Genomic DNA, 17,118 nt, shown 5'->3' on the forward strand with positions numbered 1-17,118 from the left:
ACTTTAGTCATCTAGAAGCTTGACTAGGGCTGTAGTATAGCCTCACTTACATGACTGGGGCCTTCTTTCTCTCTGCCTGGTTTCTCACCCAGGCTTCTTTACATGGTACCAGGAGTGTTCCAGGAAGACAAAAGTGGAAGCTGCAAGGCCTCCTAAGGCTCACACTCCAGAACATCATAATACACTTCTGCTACGTTCTGCTTGTCAAAGTTACAAAGTTAGCCTAGGTACAGGGGGTAGAGAAGTACAAAATATTGGGGCCATATTTTTCCTACCACACTTGCCTCTGAAAGCCTACTCCTAACTTGCAATTTCTGGTATTTCATGTGCTCATATAGGTATCTCTTGTAAAATTGAGCTCCTTGGGGGTAGGTATTAGATTTTCTGTAGCACATAGCAGAGGACCTGGTGCCTAGTAAGGCCTTAATGAAGGAAAGTTAAACCAGTGGAAGACTGATTGGTTAATATGTACATATATATGCTTGTGTGAATACATGCATGTATATCCTGTTTTGTGTACTTTTAGTAGTTATATTCTGTAATTATAAGATTAATGAAATAATACTTTCAAAAAATACAAAGTAAGGAGTATGTCTTTTTGGCGTAAAATAGTAAGGGTTTTTGTGTCTGTCAAGCAGTAACTATAGAATGCCATGTCCTTAGAACATAGAAACTCATCTACATAATGGAAGACTTAATAGTTATGTCTCCTTAATCAGTTCCCGGATCCAATAACCAGAAATGATTTCATCTCTTTTCAACACCATCATTGTTACTAAATGTGTTAGGCCTCATAGTCTAAGTTATATATCATGGCATGTATTTAATGTAAGATTAATAACAATTTGTGTCAAGATAAGATTTTAATGAGGAAAGTCTATTTGCAAATGTAGCCCCTAATTGCTTCACTTTAAAAACACTTTGGATAACCTAAAAGGCTTATTACCTAATATCAGCTAAGATTCAGTCGATGGCACTAAAATGACAATTTGGTATTTTACAAGATGTAAAAACCCTGTGTCCTAGTTAACTTCCCACATACATAATTGTTCCACATGTAATTTCAGCAAGACACTGTGAAATTCCCGCTGATTTTCCTCCATTGCTGTACACTGTCACTAAATGCTATTAAGCGGCTGTCACATTTTCCACTGGTAGTTTGAAGATCACTGTAATTTGCCAAAATTTTGTGGAATCCTTTTGGCATGATGGACTTTACATTTTTAAAATTATTTTATTGTCCATCTGAGTTTTTCAAGCACTTTTGTTTTATGTAACTGTAGTCTGCAAGTTGGTAAATACAGATTTCATTAAGAAACGAAAAGGACACATGTATTTGCAAAGTTAATATTTGCTCAGACAAGTAATCCTTCATGAATACAAAATGCATATTTTGTGTGGATTACATCAAAGAATCACAGAATGAATAACAACTAATCATAAAAGGACCTTTGGTGAATGTCTTTTAAAACTTTTTTCTTGTAGAACTACGAGAAAAATAGTTACATATATGAAATCAAGTCTTAATACAAAAATCAAGTCTTATCAAACATAATATGGAATTAAAATTGAACAAAGATAAAGCAAGCTTTCCTGACTATAGAAAGAAAATATAGAGAGACAGAAAAGAAATTGAATTTCAGATCTTTATTTCAAGATAAAAATGAATTATTATAAAATAGACCTGTATTCATAACTTACTCTCCTATTTGGATTTCATACACTGAAAGCAATCATAGGACTGAAGGAAATTTTATTACAAAGTCACCTGGGATATCAGTTCGTAAACATAGAAAACGACATTAGAAATTGAAATGGGAATAATGAAAATTTCATTTTAAAAGAATGTAAATTGGGAGGCAAAGAAAGAAGTTGAGATAGATGAAAGAAAGTCATCACTTCTCTTGAATTCTTATAAATACTAAAAAGTGTTTTCCATTAACAGGATACTGGTGCCACAGTAAATATGATTAGTTAGTTCCCATCTGTACATAGGGGCTCAAACTGTTCTAAAGACACTTACTGTGTTGATATGCCAGATGAGGCTGTTTTCTCACCTGCCTAAGAGTCTATTAGGCATCACCAAACCAGTTGCAAAAATGGGGGGCAGAGCATTTGGGGGGTATAGTCCATGATTGACCCTCAAACAAAGTACAGCGTCGATGGCATCCCTTGCACAAAAAGGTTAATCCTGCAAAGAGTTAACCACCTGCAGATCATTCAGTATCAGAATCTAGGTACATTCCACTATAATTAGAATGTGTTTGTTCATTAGGAGCTGAGCATTTTGTCGACTGTAAAAATTTAAATGATCCTGAGGCCCATTACAGCATCTTGTACATCACAGATTACACAGTTGCTCTGCTCCTTTATGTGCCTTTTATATCTTAATTTAGGGCCCAGTGTGAATATGTATGTCCAATCGTGAAAGTATAAACCATGGTGAATGATTATGAAGGAATCTTAATGTGTCTTTATACAGAATAGAAAAATAGAATAGAAAATAGAAGAGAAAAATTAATGCATATTTTAGTCTTCTCAATATGTTCTGTATTGCATAACCTAAGCACTGAGTCAGGGGCTCTATTTCATTAAACTTAAATGGGAAAGAGGTCATCTCAGGACCAAAATGACAGTAATCTCTCTACTCAGGGATTGCAAATATGAACAATATTCCAAAGAAAGCAAAAGAATAGTGTCGTAGAATATTGAAAGAACATGGACTTTGGAGCAAGACAGATTCCATACTCAGCCACTTATTATAGCTATGTGTTCTTGGGCAAGTTATTTAATCTCTGAGCCTCAGTTTCTCTATCTCTATAATAGAGCTATCTGCACTTCAACTATGGATCAAGGATAATAGATATAGCTCCTGTTATTATGCCTGAGACATACTAGGTACTTAATAAATGGGAAGTGTGTTTTCTTGGTTGTGTCCCACAGAGGCAAGCTAGAGGATGCCTGCATTGTGATCATTTGGCCCTAAGGTGGGTAGGACTGCTTGCCAAATGGAGTGGCACTCCTATAACCTACCCTCTCTGCTATATTCCATTCATTAGCTGCTAGCACTGACTGTTACACTGGAAATATGGTAAGCTCTTCACCAGGGCTATCTAGCACCATTGTGTGGCTAGATTCATCCTGCCAGTTATAGGAAGACAATATCTTTAACCTAGAGTATACAGAATGTTAGAGCTGAAAGGACAATATGCTGGCTGCCAACTGGAGGACCAAGGATCCCTGATTCCTCCAAATTGTTGCAAGCGTTCCAAGTTTGCATCAAGCTTCATTTCAGACAGAATAATATCTTGTATATATACGCAGCACTATTTTACTGTTGTGATTAATAAAATACACATTTGTTTCAAAACATTATTCCTAGTATAGTAGCTTTTCATCATGTCGTATCTTCTCTGTCGGCCATTATAAAACGTACCACTCTCACATCAGGGTGGAGTATAAAGGAATCATAAAATTAATTGACATACAGGGCCTTCATGCTCAGAAAAGTCAGGAGCTGGTACTCATATTCAAGGTTAAGGAAAATAAAGTATGATGTACTCAGACAGCTTGTTAAGGAAAATGCTGGTGAGAACTCTGTTTTCCCAATCCCTAGACCAGAACTCCCAACAGTAGAGATGTTTGCATTATTGCTTTGGAAAATCTGAAATGTATTTTAAGTATGCATGAAGTTGAATATTGACAGAAAATGAGTTATGTGAAAACATTTAAAACACTATCTGGCACCTTTAGAGCACTCAATAAATGATAGCTATTAGTACGATGGTTATTATTATGATGGTTATTCCGTTAGTGGTTTTGTCAGGTTTTTTGTTGTTGCTGCTCAGAGTAACTTACCTCATCCAAGGGTAACATCTTAAGTTATATATCATTTGTCACTCAGACAAGTAGCTCCTGTTTTCACTCCTCATACTCTCAAAATGGGAATAGGTGGATATTTTTTAAATCTCCCTTCTAGAAGTCTTTTAGGAGTAGAGGCTCTTGACATTAGTACTGAGGCTAATTTTGGAAGCAAGTTCTTGCAATGCATTTTTTTGCAGCTTCTGACAGCTATTAGCCTTCAATATGCATGCTTAAGACAGAGCTCAGTTTTGTTGTTGAATTACCCTTGAGGTTCGGTATATTTCTGTGGACTAAAGAGATTTAAACATTTACTTTCCATCAGTTTCTAAAATTTGTCCTCCCCACCCCCTCAGCCCCTTCCACTAGACCAGAAAACAGTGATGATGCAAATAGAGTATTCATTTCATAAAACTGTAAAGAATCCAGATTAACCATAGTAGTTAAATACAAAGAAAGATCCCCTTGGGTTTTTCAGGTAAATTTAGAATGGAAACAAGTATTATCACTATGTGTTTGCTTCTGAATTTTTTTTCAGTATCCTTTAGTATGAGTTCCTTTTCTTAGCTAACTATCTAGGAACTTGCTCTCTAAGCTAAATAGAGGATTCTGTGGAGTTTGTCCTTGTGCACATCCAACTAGAATTCTCTAACAGGGAAGTCGCCCAAGGGAAGGAGAAGAAAGAGCCAAAAGAAGTAAGCACTTCTCTATGTGCTGAGCATGTCCATTTTAAGTAAAGGCAGATGACTTATAGTAGCTTCCATACATGTTTCTCAGTCAGCTATTTAAAGCAAGGACTTGGTTGTTTCATGTCCCAGCTATCGGGCAGCAGCCTCATTAGAGGGAATCACCAAAGGCTTGTTTTTCCATAGAATGCAGCCCAGTGGAGCATCACTCCAGCGTAAGTACATTCAGAGGCGCCCAAGCTCCATGTGATCATCTTTCTCTGCTACTGAGAGGAAGGTAACCTGATTTAGAATAAATACTCTAGAGGTAGCCCTAGATAAATATTTTAGAAGTTATATTTGCATTATTGCCCCCACCCAATGCCCTATCACACCCTGAAATTTTCAGGGCCCGAGCTGACTTTTCTCATAAGAGCGCACTGCATACCCTACCCAGGCCTGCTCTCCTCAGCCAATTCCCTGTACTATTCAGTTTTCCCTTTCTCTTTTTTTCTCATTTTTGGAATATATCTGCTCTATCATACTATTCCTTTAAGACTTTATATGTTGTCTACTTAATTATACAAATAATTTGTGCCAAAATGTAAATAAGTGGTAATACGTGCTCCCTTCCTACAGGTAACATATTTGCATTTTAGCACCGGCTTTAAGTAAGTAGAGGCTCAAATAATGGGGATTCTGTGTGTCCTGGCAGGCAGCAAGAGAGAGTTCAGAACTGAGTCCTTTGGTGATCACTGTACATACCCATAAGGTATTAGACCAGCCTTGAGCAAAAAATCACAAATTATACTCTCTCACTCCACACCTGGTCTACTACTATATCCACAGAGGCAGTACTTTTGTTTCCAACCTTCCAGAAGTTTGTGACACCAAACAGTTTTTCAAAGGAAGAGAAAAAGCAGAGTTTAATAATGGGACTAATTTTCAGTTTTGCGGCTGAGGATTTCTTTGGGGCCTATTCTTTTAGAAATAAGTGCTCCACTAATCATAGGCACAGAATTCACCAAGGGAGGTATGAAATGTGGTGGAGGTTACAAGGGAAGAAAGGCAATGAGGACCAGTATGACGATGACAAATGGAAAACTTTGAACGAGATCAGAGGTGCTCTTGAAAGTGAGAAATGTAAGGAGACTTTCGTATTTACATGTATTTTATTTAAAGGAAAAAATAAGGTAGATCTTAAAGTGGAAATAAGCAACATGCGATTTGCAGAAAAACTGGCTGGTCATCTCTTTTTTGGCTAACCTCTGACTCTACCACTGTCAGCTAAATAGGGGCTTTGGTATTGGCCAGTATAAAATAGTCCCCATGGTTCCAGCTCTATTGCCAAACACACCCCACCTTGTCCAACAGCAGTTTCTTGGTACATTTTGTGAGAGAGTGTATTGTTCTATTTCTATTAATGTGTACAAAATTTTGCAACAATAAACAGGCAATCCTGCTTTCCATCATAGCACTCATGGATATCAGTTAAAGCAATTGGTGACATTTGGCCCATTCAGAAAACAGATTTTTTTATATATATACGTTTATTATGTAGACTGTTTCTGGTTTTTTGTTTGTTTGTTTTTTGGTTTTTGGGGGGTTTTTTTGAGGGAGGAGGGAGTGTCACTTCCTTTCTTAAAGGTAATCAATTTTGGCTCCTCTGTTTAAAATTTAAAAGTCATAGCCATTGGCCATGGATTAAGTGATGCATGGTTTGATTACATTCTTAAAGAGAATTACTAGGTGTATTGAGAAGCATTTTAGCACAAGGCTAAAATTGCAAACTGGCGCTGGGCTGATAGAGTTCAATTCCTACTTCCCCCCACTTACTGACTGTGCAACCTTGGGACAAGTCACTTAACTCAGCTTCAGTTTCATTTTTATAAAAATGAAGATCGTAAATACAGTGATTAGAATTAAGTGACTTACCTGCGTCAGTGCAGTAGGCAGCACGTCAGTCTCATAGAACTAAGTGACTTAATACAAGAAAAGTGCTTAGAATAGTATCTGACACATAGTAAGTGCTATATAAGTTAGGAGAACTGAATTGAATGGCTTTTTTATACATATAAAGAGAAAATGGTCAAAAGATTTATTTTAACTAAAAAGGGAGAAAGAGTGATTCACCATTGTGTGGCTATAATTCAAGTTTTGCTGTGACAAATGTGCAGTTTTGTATCTGTGTGGCTCACATTTATTGAGCACTCATTATTTTCCAATTACTGTGCTAAACAGTTTACATGTTTTACTTCTCATGACCTTATGAGGTAGATACTATTATTATCCCCATTTTACAGATGAGAAAACTGAGGTTAAGAGTAAGTTTCTAAAGGTCCAAGAGCTGGTATATAGTGTAATGCTTCAAAATTGGTACCTGTAACCACTACTCTATAACGCCCCCAAAGTATGCTTGCAACTCAAAACATAGAGATGTTGTAAAGTAATAAGATATAATAATTCTGCTCTTTTTATCAGGATTTAGTAAGGCAAATGAGGTTGGCTTCATTTATTCCCCACCCACCAGGATGTTAGTTGTATGCTGTGTTTTAGTTAGAATGAGGAAACCACAGGGCCTTTAAGAGGTCTTCTCCTCCTAAATGTTGATAGCTATTTGTGGCTCAGTATTATCCAGACCTGGTGAATAGTTTTTGTACCAAAAAAAAAAAAAAAGTTTCTCTAACTCCTTTCCTATATAAGGGATAAATCCTGACTTTGTGGAATTGTAGCTGCAAGTAGTAAATGACGTTTGGAGTAAAGCAGCCTGGCAGAGAGGAACACTGGCTCATCCTCCTGGTTGTTCCTGGTTTACCATCATATTTGCTCTGCGAGGCAACATCGCCACTGAGCAAGATGCTTGCTGTTGTGCTTTCCAGATAGCAAAGAAAACTTACTCATCTCCACTGCCTGCTGGCATTGGGTTTCCTGTAACTGCTCCCTGTTCTCATTTTATCCTTGATTAGTCTGTCTCATATTATATATGACTTGTTAGACACTTCTGGTACACACTCAAAGTTTGACTTTGAAGCTTCAAATAAGATTACTCGGCAGACATAAATGGGACATTTCCATATCCTTTTGGCAGTAGGCAGCATTTGCTGTTATGTTCCTCTGCATGTGGTGAGCTATAGCTATCTCTGATACCTCCTGTGACAACGCCAGCCTATTATGAGATTTCTCATCTCCGAATTCCTATAAGATTCACAGTCTGTAACACACTGGCTCATACTGGCTTGTTTTCTAGCAGTTTCATGTGCAAAGAGGCAGGGAGCACCAGTGTGTCTCCTAGGGAATCAGATTCATGGTTAAGCAGTAGTGAGCTTAATAAAGAAATGGAGAGAAAGAAAAGCAGGGGGGTGGTGTTATGTCTGCCTTATCTCCCAAATTAGATTGTCAGCTTCTTAACCCCAGAGATCATATCTGTTTTTCTTATCTCCTTTAACACTGATTAGATTAGGCAAACAGTAAGTATGCAGTGTATGTTTATTGCCTGAAGGCCTACATTTTTTTTAATTAATAGATTATGCCAAGAAGATACCATTTCCATTCACATGAATTTAGTGCAATCCAAAGGAAGTAAAGTTTTCTGTAAGTGTTATTGAAATGTTATTTACATTGAATTGAAGATTTATGTAAACTGGTTTTAGATCAGTCACTCATAGAACTGTAATCCTCATTTTAGAGGACAAACCTCTGCAGCTGGTGGTACAGCGAAGATAGTTATGACAACAGAAGTGCATGTATTTGTAAAGCGTAGGTGTTATTCTGAGGAAAGTGCTAAAACTGAAATCCTATAAATGATTAAAGTGCTTCGGTGAATAAAAAGTTCATTCAGACCAAGAGAAACTGCCTTTGGCCCCAAGAAGGAGTCAGTGGCCTACTAAGATTGGGAGGTGTGCACTCTGGTGCCATTGTACCTCTTCAAAAATCATTTGACCACATATTTGTGGATCTATTTCTGGACCCTTTATTCTGTTCCATCAAGCTATGATATCTCTTCTCCTTCACTGAACTATATTGATAACAATTGCTTTATATTAAGATTTAAAATCAGGTTAGGTAAGTCCTTCAACTTTGTTCTTCTTAAAATTACTTTGATTATTCTAGAACCCGTGCTTTTCTATATTCATTTTATAATCAGCTTGTTTAATTTTACAAAGACATCTGCTAGAATAATGATTGGAAGTATATTAAATCTATAGATTAATTTGGGAAGAATGGCTGTCTTAGCATTGAGTTTTCCACTACATGAGCATGGAATCTTTCCATTTATTAATTATTTTTTCTCAGTCAAGATTTACAGTGGTAAGTGTAAAGGACCTGGATGTCTTTTGCTACATTTATTTTTAGCTATTTGTTTTACTGGCATTACTGTAAATGGAATTTATTTTCTTTTCCAATTGTTTGCTGCTGCATATGAGAATACATTTTTGTATTAATCTTTTATCTTGCAAACTTGCTAAATTTATTAGTTCTAGTTCTTGTTATGTAAATTCCTTATGATTTCCTATGTAAAAAAAATCATATCTGCAAATAGTGCAAATAGAAGTAGTTTTTTACTTCTTTTCTGATATTTGTACTTTTTTTTTTCTTTTGTGTCTTATTGCAAAGACTAGGACCTCCAGAACAGAGGTCCTTTTGAATAGAAATGATTAAATCAGGCATCTTTGCTTTGATCTCCTTGGAAAGCAGTTTTGTCTTTCAACTTTAAGTATGATGTTAGTGGTTGAATTTTTTACAGGTGCCCTTTGTTAGGTTGATGAAGTACCTTAATATTTCCAGTTTGATGAGCATTTTATCATTAATAGATATTGAATGGTGTTAAATGCTTTTTCTGCATGAATTGGAATGATCATATGGTTTTTTCTCCTATATTCTGTTACTCTAGTGAATTACATTAATTTTCAAATGCTAAAACAACCTTGCATTACTAAGACAAACCATACTTGGTCATGATGTGTTATCTTTTTCACATATCATTGGATTTGATTTGTTAGCATTTTGTTAAAAAATATTTGGCTTTCTCTTCATGAGGGTGTTTTTATGTAATTTCTTTGATAATATCTTTATCAGTTTTTGTATTAGTTCTGCAGGGCTTATAAAATGAGTTAGGCAGTTAGTCTCCTCTATTTTTTGAAAGAGTTTGCTTAATATTGTTATTTCCTCCCTGAATGTTTGATAGAATTTACAAATAATGAAACCAGTGGGGTTTGCTTTGGGGGAATATATTTTGATACCATATTTATTTTCATTAGACATATAGAACTATTCAGATTTTCTTTTTCTTGTGTCAATTTTGCTGTCTTATTTTCAAGAAATATATTCATTTCATCTAAGCTGTGAAATTTGTTGGTATAAAATTTTCTCAGTGTTTTAGTATCCTTTCACTGTCTGTAGAATTAGCAGTAATGGCTCCTTTTCATTCTTGATGCTGATATTTTAAATATTTGATACTTTAAATATTTTTTTAGCATTTCATTTTTATCTCTTTTTTTTTAGTGGTTGCTCTATAGATTGCAATACATATATCTAACCTTCCACAGACTATTTAAATATTGTAGTGCTTCATATAAAATGTGGAAAACTTGCAAGCATGTAGGTCCCTTTGCCCAATTTGGTAGTTGTCATATGTGTAATATTTGCATACATGGAAAACCTGACTAGATAATGCTATTTGTTTTCTATATTCAGTTATATTTTAAGGAACTTAAAAGGAAAAAATATTATTTTATACCTACCCCAAATGTTCATCATTCCTATTGTTCTTTTCTTCTATCTTGATGTTTCAGATTTCTTTCTGGTATCATTTCCTTCCAGCCTGAAATACTTCTAACATTTCTGATAGAGTAGGGCTGTTGTCAATGAATTCTCTTAGTTTTCTTTCATCTGACAATGTCTTTATTCTTGTAGGATATTTTTGCTGGCTATAGAATTGTGGGTTAACAAAGACATCTGCTAGAATTTTGATTGGGAGTACATTAAATGTACAAATCAATTTGGGAATAATTGCCATCTGAACAAATGAAAGATGTTTTTCCACTGTCTTCTGCCCCCTCCCCATTGTTTCTTTTGAGAAGTCTGTGAATATTGGAATCATTTTCTCCATATGTGTCATTTTCTCTGTCTGCTTTTAAGATCATTTCTTTTCCTTGGATTTCAGCTGCTAGATTATAATATATGTAGGTGTTTTTTTTTCTTTGATTTTTATCCTGTTTGGAGTTCATAAAGATTCTTGAATGGGTAGATTTATTTCTTTCAACTAAATTTCGGATTTGTTTGATCATTATTTTTTCAAACAGATTTTCTGCCTTGTTCTCTTCTTGCTCTAATGGAGACTCCAATAACATGAATTTTTAATATTTTCATATTCTATGAGTCTCTAAGGTTCTGTTCACGTTCACATTTTTCTTTTTGAGTATTTTTCAACTTGGATATTCTGTATGATTTATCTTCAAGTTTACTGAGTCCTTCCTCTGTTATTACCAATATGATATTGAGCCTATGTGATTTTTTTTAAATTTCATATTATTTTAAAGTTTTAACATTTATATAATGTTCTTTTTCTATTTCTCTACTGAAGATGTCTACTTTTCCATTTACTTCAAGTGTGTGTTCCTTTATTTCATGGAGTACAGTTATAATAGCTGCTTTATGTCTGGTTATCATGGTGTTGGCATTTGTTGATTTTCTTTTTAGAACTGATCACATTTTTCTTGTTCTTTATATATTTAGGATTTTTGAAATGTGTCCTTGATACTGTGAATGTTATGTTGTTCAGGCTCTAAGTCCTTGTTAATATTCCTCCAGAGATTGCTTTTTGTTTTAGCAGGCAATCAACCCAGTTAGGTTCAGACCATAAATTCTACCTCACAGTGATAGACAAATTCAAACCACATTTAATTTCTCAAAGCCTGGGTTGGTGATGTGTGTGATAGGGGGTTATTCTGAGACATGGGCAGTGTTCTAAAAATGAGTTCAGTTCTCTAAGTAGGTTTGGGTCTGCCCCTCTATGTGTAGCTCAAGACTTACACTGAAATTCAAACACTGACCCAGGTGTTCTTCTCCACTCTTTCTTCACACTCTGTGGCTCACAAAGACCTCTCTTCCTGGTTTCTTGGGGCAGAGAGATGTGGTTTCTGTTGAAGTTTCAGACACTGGTGCTGCCTCCCTTGTATTACTCTGTAACTGAAATCCACATTCAGGGAAAAGCTGTAAGATAAATGAGGGGGAAAACTACAAAACAGAAAACTCATTCCCATGTTGTTGCCTTTGTTCTCTAGAATCTACCTGTTTCTTTCTTTTGAGGAATTTTTAAGGAATTATTTTTGGTATTTCATCTAGAGATTTTAGTTATAATCATCAGGAGGAATGGATTATGGGGTTAATTTGCCATGTCAGGATAGGAATCTCAGAAGGTAGATTTTGAAGATAGATAATCTGGATCCAGAACTTAAGCAATATACCATATGGCTTGTCCTCTTAAATAAATAAATAAATATACACACACACACATATATGTATGTAACATTAATTAGATCTACTTATCTAAGTAAAACATACCCGAAAATTCTCAAAAATTCCTCTAACAGATCACTTTTATTGATTTACTAACAATACATTTAATGTTTAATAACTCTTTCAGAAAGATATTAAATAGTGTTTTTGTCTCCCATCCTGGGAGATGAGAATAAGGAGTGAAGGCGGGTGAGTAAATTTAACTCCCCAAAATACCATACAGTCTAATTATTAGTCAAATGTCAACAATCACAAATACCCCTCTGGACCTTGATTTGGGCAGTGATGAAATACAACAAAGTAATAGAAAGGAAATAATCTACTGAAAGTTTTACATGTCTACCATGTAGAGAAATTATCTCCAGAGACAAATGAACCCATCTCAACAGAGATGAAGACCTTAAGATTTTTATTCTACTAGTAATTCAAGAGAATAATGTGGAAACCGTGAGCATTCAGATAATTCTGTATAACTTTATGAAGTTGTCAGCATGTAAACATGCATCTTTGAAGCATGTTTTACAAACCTACCTCTTTGTAGCCTTGAGTTTCCAGATGCCAGCCCCTTTTCCTTTGTGATCATGCCATACTCTTAGAAACTTATTTTGAAAAGTGATTTGGACATGCTATTCAAGGGTCTCTTGTAGTTATAGTAGTAATACATAAACAATAGAAATAATACAGCGGTGATAGTTCAACTTAATTTTAGCCACATATTGCATGCTAGCACTTCACTTCATAAACTTAAGCTCATTTAGCCCTGCTAGATTGTATTTTTTTTAGATGAATAAAATACGCCAAGGCACACAAATGATAGGGGGCAGAACTAGGATTTTTTCTGGCCAGCTATGCCATAAGTAGGACTTAGAGTCCTTAGCCAATATGATAGTTCCTCCCTATAGATTAAGAAGATAAATGAGCCAGCATCACTGTCACTCACTTTGTCTAAGCAACAAACCAGAGACTCTCACTCTTCCAGTAGGTGCTCATGGTACATCTATAGACTGGGCTTCTGCTGAGATTCTCCAGTATGAAACTTGATCTGATGAACAAAGTGAATCTTAAAAAATTAATAAGGCAGAAAATTTCACATTCCTTTCTAAACTTTAGGTACTACCACCCAAGTTAGGGAATATAAAAATGTTATTTCTCTGATTATCAATTATATTCAACAATTCCAAGGTAATTTACACCCTTAGGAAGTACCAGCATCACTAGTCAACTGTTGATATAAGTCAGTCACTCAAAGTACTTCCTATGTTACAAGACCAGTCACATAAATTACACTAATTTTTGGAACTCTTGAGTCATGTTTGATATTTAGAGATGCATTCCAAAGATAAATATATAAAACTATCTCAGTAGAAAGAGAAACTAGTTGTTGATTATTCCTCAGGGGGAAAAAAAAAAAGAATTAAAAAGGAAAAAGCATAGAATAGACAGGGATCAGTCTTAGGATAAGGTAGTATGTATATAGTCATTCAACGAGTGTTCATTGAGCACCTACTATGTGTCAAGTACTATTCTAGGCATTGGCAATACAGCTCTGAAGAGCATAGGTGGATCCCACTCCTATCACTTCTTACATTCTCCAGGGTTCCACATCTGCTATTGTCACCTTTCTCTGTTAGTTTTACCCTATGTACAATATTATTGCCATCTGCATGTATACATGTAATAGCCTCCATATTAGGGGGAAATACTCCTTTGACCTAAAACCCCCTTCTAGTTACCTCTCCATTTCTCTGTCCTTCTTTGTAACAACTTTATTCAAGAGTATCTCAGCTTACTCTCTCCACTACTTTTCCTCATTCTCTTTGAACACACTCTAATCATGCTTTTGTGCCCACCACTCCACTGAAATTGCTCTTGTCAGTGTCTCACTGAAATCTATGTTGCCAAATCCAATGGCCAGTTCATAGTCCTCATCCTTTTTGTGTTCTCAGTAGCAAATGACAGAGTTGATTGCTATTCCTTCTTGATAAGCTTTCCTCACTTGGATTCCAGGATACCAACCCCTCTTCTGGTTTCCCTCCTGCCTCACTTGCTGCTCCGTCTCAGTCGCCTTTCTTCAATCCTCTAAGTGATGGAGTACTCTAGGACTTAATCCTTGAACACCTTTTTTCTTCTCTACACTCACTTCTCCAATCCCATAGCTTCAAATACCATGTGAAAGCTGACAACTCTTAGACCTCTCTTCTGATCTCCAGACTAATGTACCCAACTGCCTACTCAACATATCCACTTGGAGATCTAATAAACATCTCAAACTCAGTATACCCAAAATGAACCCCTCCCCACAGTACTGGATTACTTTTAACTGCTATAACAACACGCCAAGAAAAGAAAAATCTAAGAAACAAAAATCACTTGAATGACATAGAAATTTCTCTTACATGTTAAAAAAAAAATCCAGAGGTACAGATATAGACAGTCTAGAACACATATGGCAGTCTCAGGCTCCTCGTCGATGCTTTTCCAACTTTGGTATGCTTCTTTTTTGTGTTAGCAGAAGGGACCAATATAGTGATACTTCCCCTTTCTTTTAAAGAAACTTCCTAGAAATTCTAGACAACTCTTGGGCTTACAACCCTTTGGCTAGAATTTAGATTATGGCCACATGTAGCTGCAAGGGAGCTTGGGAAGTATAGCAGTTTTTAGCTAGATGGCAATATATTCAGCTAAAATCAGGATTATTTTACTAAAAAGAGGAGGAATTGCACATTAGGAGGCAACTGGCTGTCTCTGCCATACTCTGAATCTGGTCCTCTCCCTAGTCTTCCCTATTTTAATAAATGTCACCTCCATTCTTCCAGGTGGTTAGGCCAAAATATATTGGGGTCATCATGATTCTTTTTTTCTCCTATTCCACATTCAATTTACCAGCAGATCTTATTGATTGTACTTTCAAAATACATCCTGAATCTAACAGTTTTTGAACAACTTCACCACTTTTATCTTAGTGCAGCTATGGTCACTTCTTCTCAACTCCTGAAATCCTCTCCTAACTGGTCTGTCTGGTTCTGCCAGTCCATTCTCCACATAGAGCACGTAGTCTGTGTGTGTGCATTTGAATTTGATTATTGAATGTTTTTCCCACTAGAATTAGAAGAGGGGCTTGGTCTGTTTTGTTCACTGTTGTCGTCTCTATCCGATAAGGGTGGTCAGGGTAGACTTCTCTGAGGAGAGGGCATCTGAGCTAAGAATGAAGGAAGAGGAGCCAGCTATCCAAATGTCTAGGAGAGCACTCCAGGCAAAGGGAAAAGCTAAGTTTAGGGGACTTTTTCTACATTTGGGGACAAAAAGAACCCCAGTATGTCTGCAATATAACAAATTGTGGAGATAGTGAAGTAAGATGAGGTTGGAGAGAGACGCAGACCCTGACCCGGGTACGGTAGAAAAAGTGTCGGGAAGCTCTACGCTGCACTGCCAAAAGCTACTCAGTAGCTACTAGTGACATGCAACTATTTAAATTTAACTAAAGTATAAAATAAAAAATTCTGCTTCTTGATCACACTAGCCACATTGCAAGTGTTCAATGGTCACACATGGCTAATGGCTACCTATTGCACAGCACAGAGAGAGAATATTCCATAATCACAGAAAGTTCTGCTCTAGGGAAGCCAGTCCAGCCAAGTTTACCTAGCCTCTCTGATTTTTTTCTTAACCCTAGAATCAGTGTTTTTCTATTGAAATGGAAATATATGTAGTGCCTAGAAATTAGCATGTGGCCTGTTCCATACGCAAATGTTCTTGTGGATGATTTTTACCTGTGACAGAAAAGATGGGAAAGACTGGTAAATCACAAGCATTCTTAACCTCATTATAAATACACTGCAAATGTAAAAATGCAAAGTGGGGAAGTCATAAATGTGAAAGCGGCTTTCAGTTTGTTTTAATGGATGTTTTCTGTGTTTTCTTTTAACCTAGGGATCTTGCTGCAAGAAACTGCCTTGTAAGTGAAAATAATGTTCTGAAAATCAGTGACTTTGGAATGTCTCGTCAAGAGGATGGTGGAGTGTACTCTTCTTCTGGCTTAAAACAGATTCCCATTAAATGGACAGCACCAGAAGCTCTTAATTATGGTAAGACTGGATTCTTTCTTTTTTTACTGGTAAAAAGTAGACTTCATCAGAACAAAATATTCACAAGCAAAATTACAGGAGTAAAGCAGAACCCAAGTTAGGATGATATATAAATGTAATACTTTGAACTTAAACATGAGCACAAACTTAATTCATTGACCTTATTGGTCAGATTTCTATATGTAAGACTGCTAGGTTTAAAAGATGGATATACTCACAAGCAATTTTAAATAGGACTGTAGATCAGTTTTTCTTTTTATCCAAAAAAAACAGTTTTTATTTTAAGAGTAAAATTATACACAAAGTAAAAGTGTTGCTGTGGTTCTGGACTGTTTCCTTTGACTATCCTATAATTTGATCAATAATCTCATTTAATGTTGGGTTCTTAAAATATTAAGCCAATCAACTCCGTAGTTTCTCACTCTGAAAACTGACATGGTTTCTTAGCATCTCAGTCTCTAGAACTTATATAAATCCTGTGTGGGAAGATAGAGATGGGTGTTATATTTTAAAACAGAGATTTTTTTTTTTCACTTGCCTTCTTATGTCATTGATTTCTGCTATTTTCCATTATGATTCTTCTTTGGAGTGGTTGTTGTTATTACTCTAAGGCTATACTCCTAAGGAGAGCAATCACAGGATAAAAGATTAGATGACAAAACATCATTAAGCACCTTATTGATTCTTACAGCATCCCTAGAAGGGAGCTTGAACTGACTTGGAAGACCTTAAGGGCTTACCAGTATAATCCAGAGCTCTAGAATTTGTTCTTAAACCTGTTTGCTAGATTTTTCTACATTATAGTGACTTTAAAAGTCCTCTTACTATGGCAAGAGTGGTCACCCTTGTGTTGTTCCTGATCTTAGAGGCAAAGCTTTCAGCTTTTCCCCATTGAGTATGATGTTAGCTGTGAGCTATGACAAAAAATATATATATAAATAACTATTATCAATTTGAGGGACGTTCCCTCTATACCTACTTTGTTGAAA

The 17,118-nt window shown here is 35.9% G+C and overlaps 1 protein-coding gene across 2 annotated transcripts in view; it reads left to right on the forward strand.

The window, feature by feature from the left end:
- The window catches only part of LOC120590799 (tyrosine-protein kinase Fer), a 287,646-nt gene that overhangs the window by 252,041 nt on the left and 18,487 nt on the right, over positions 1 to 17,118 (forward strand). For both annotated transcript variants that reach the window (XM_039848412.1, XM_039848413.1), the window contains one exon: positions 15,975 to 16,129. In XM_039848412.1, coding sequence (XP_039704346.1) covers positions 15,975 to 16,129 — 155 coding nt within the window. The remainder of the gene's footprint in view (positions 1 to 15,974; positions 16,130 to 17,118) is intronic.

This window comes from Pteropus medius, unplaced genomic scaffold (genome assembly GCF_902729225.1).
Source record: "Pteropus medius unplaced genomic scaffold, Ma_sr-lr_union100, whole genome shotgun sequence".
In the NCBI taxonomy this organism is placed as follows: Eukaryota; Metazoa; Chordata; class Mammalia; order Chiroptera; family Pteropodidae; genus Pteropus; species Pteropus medius.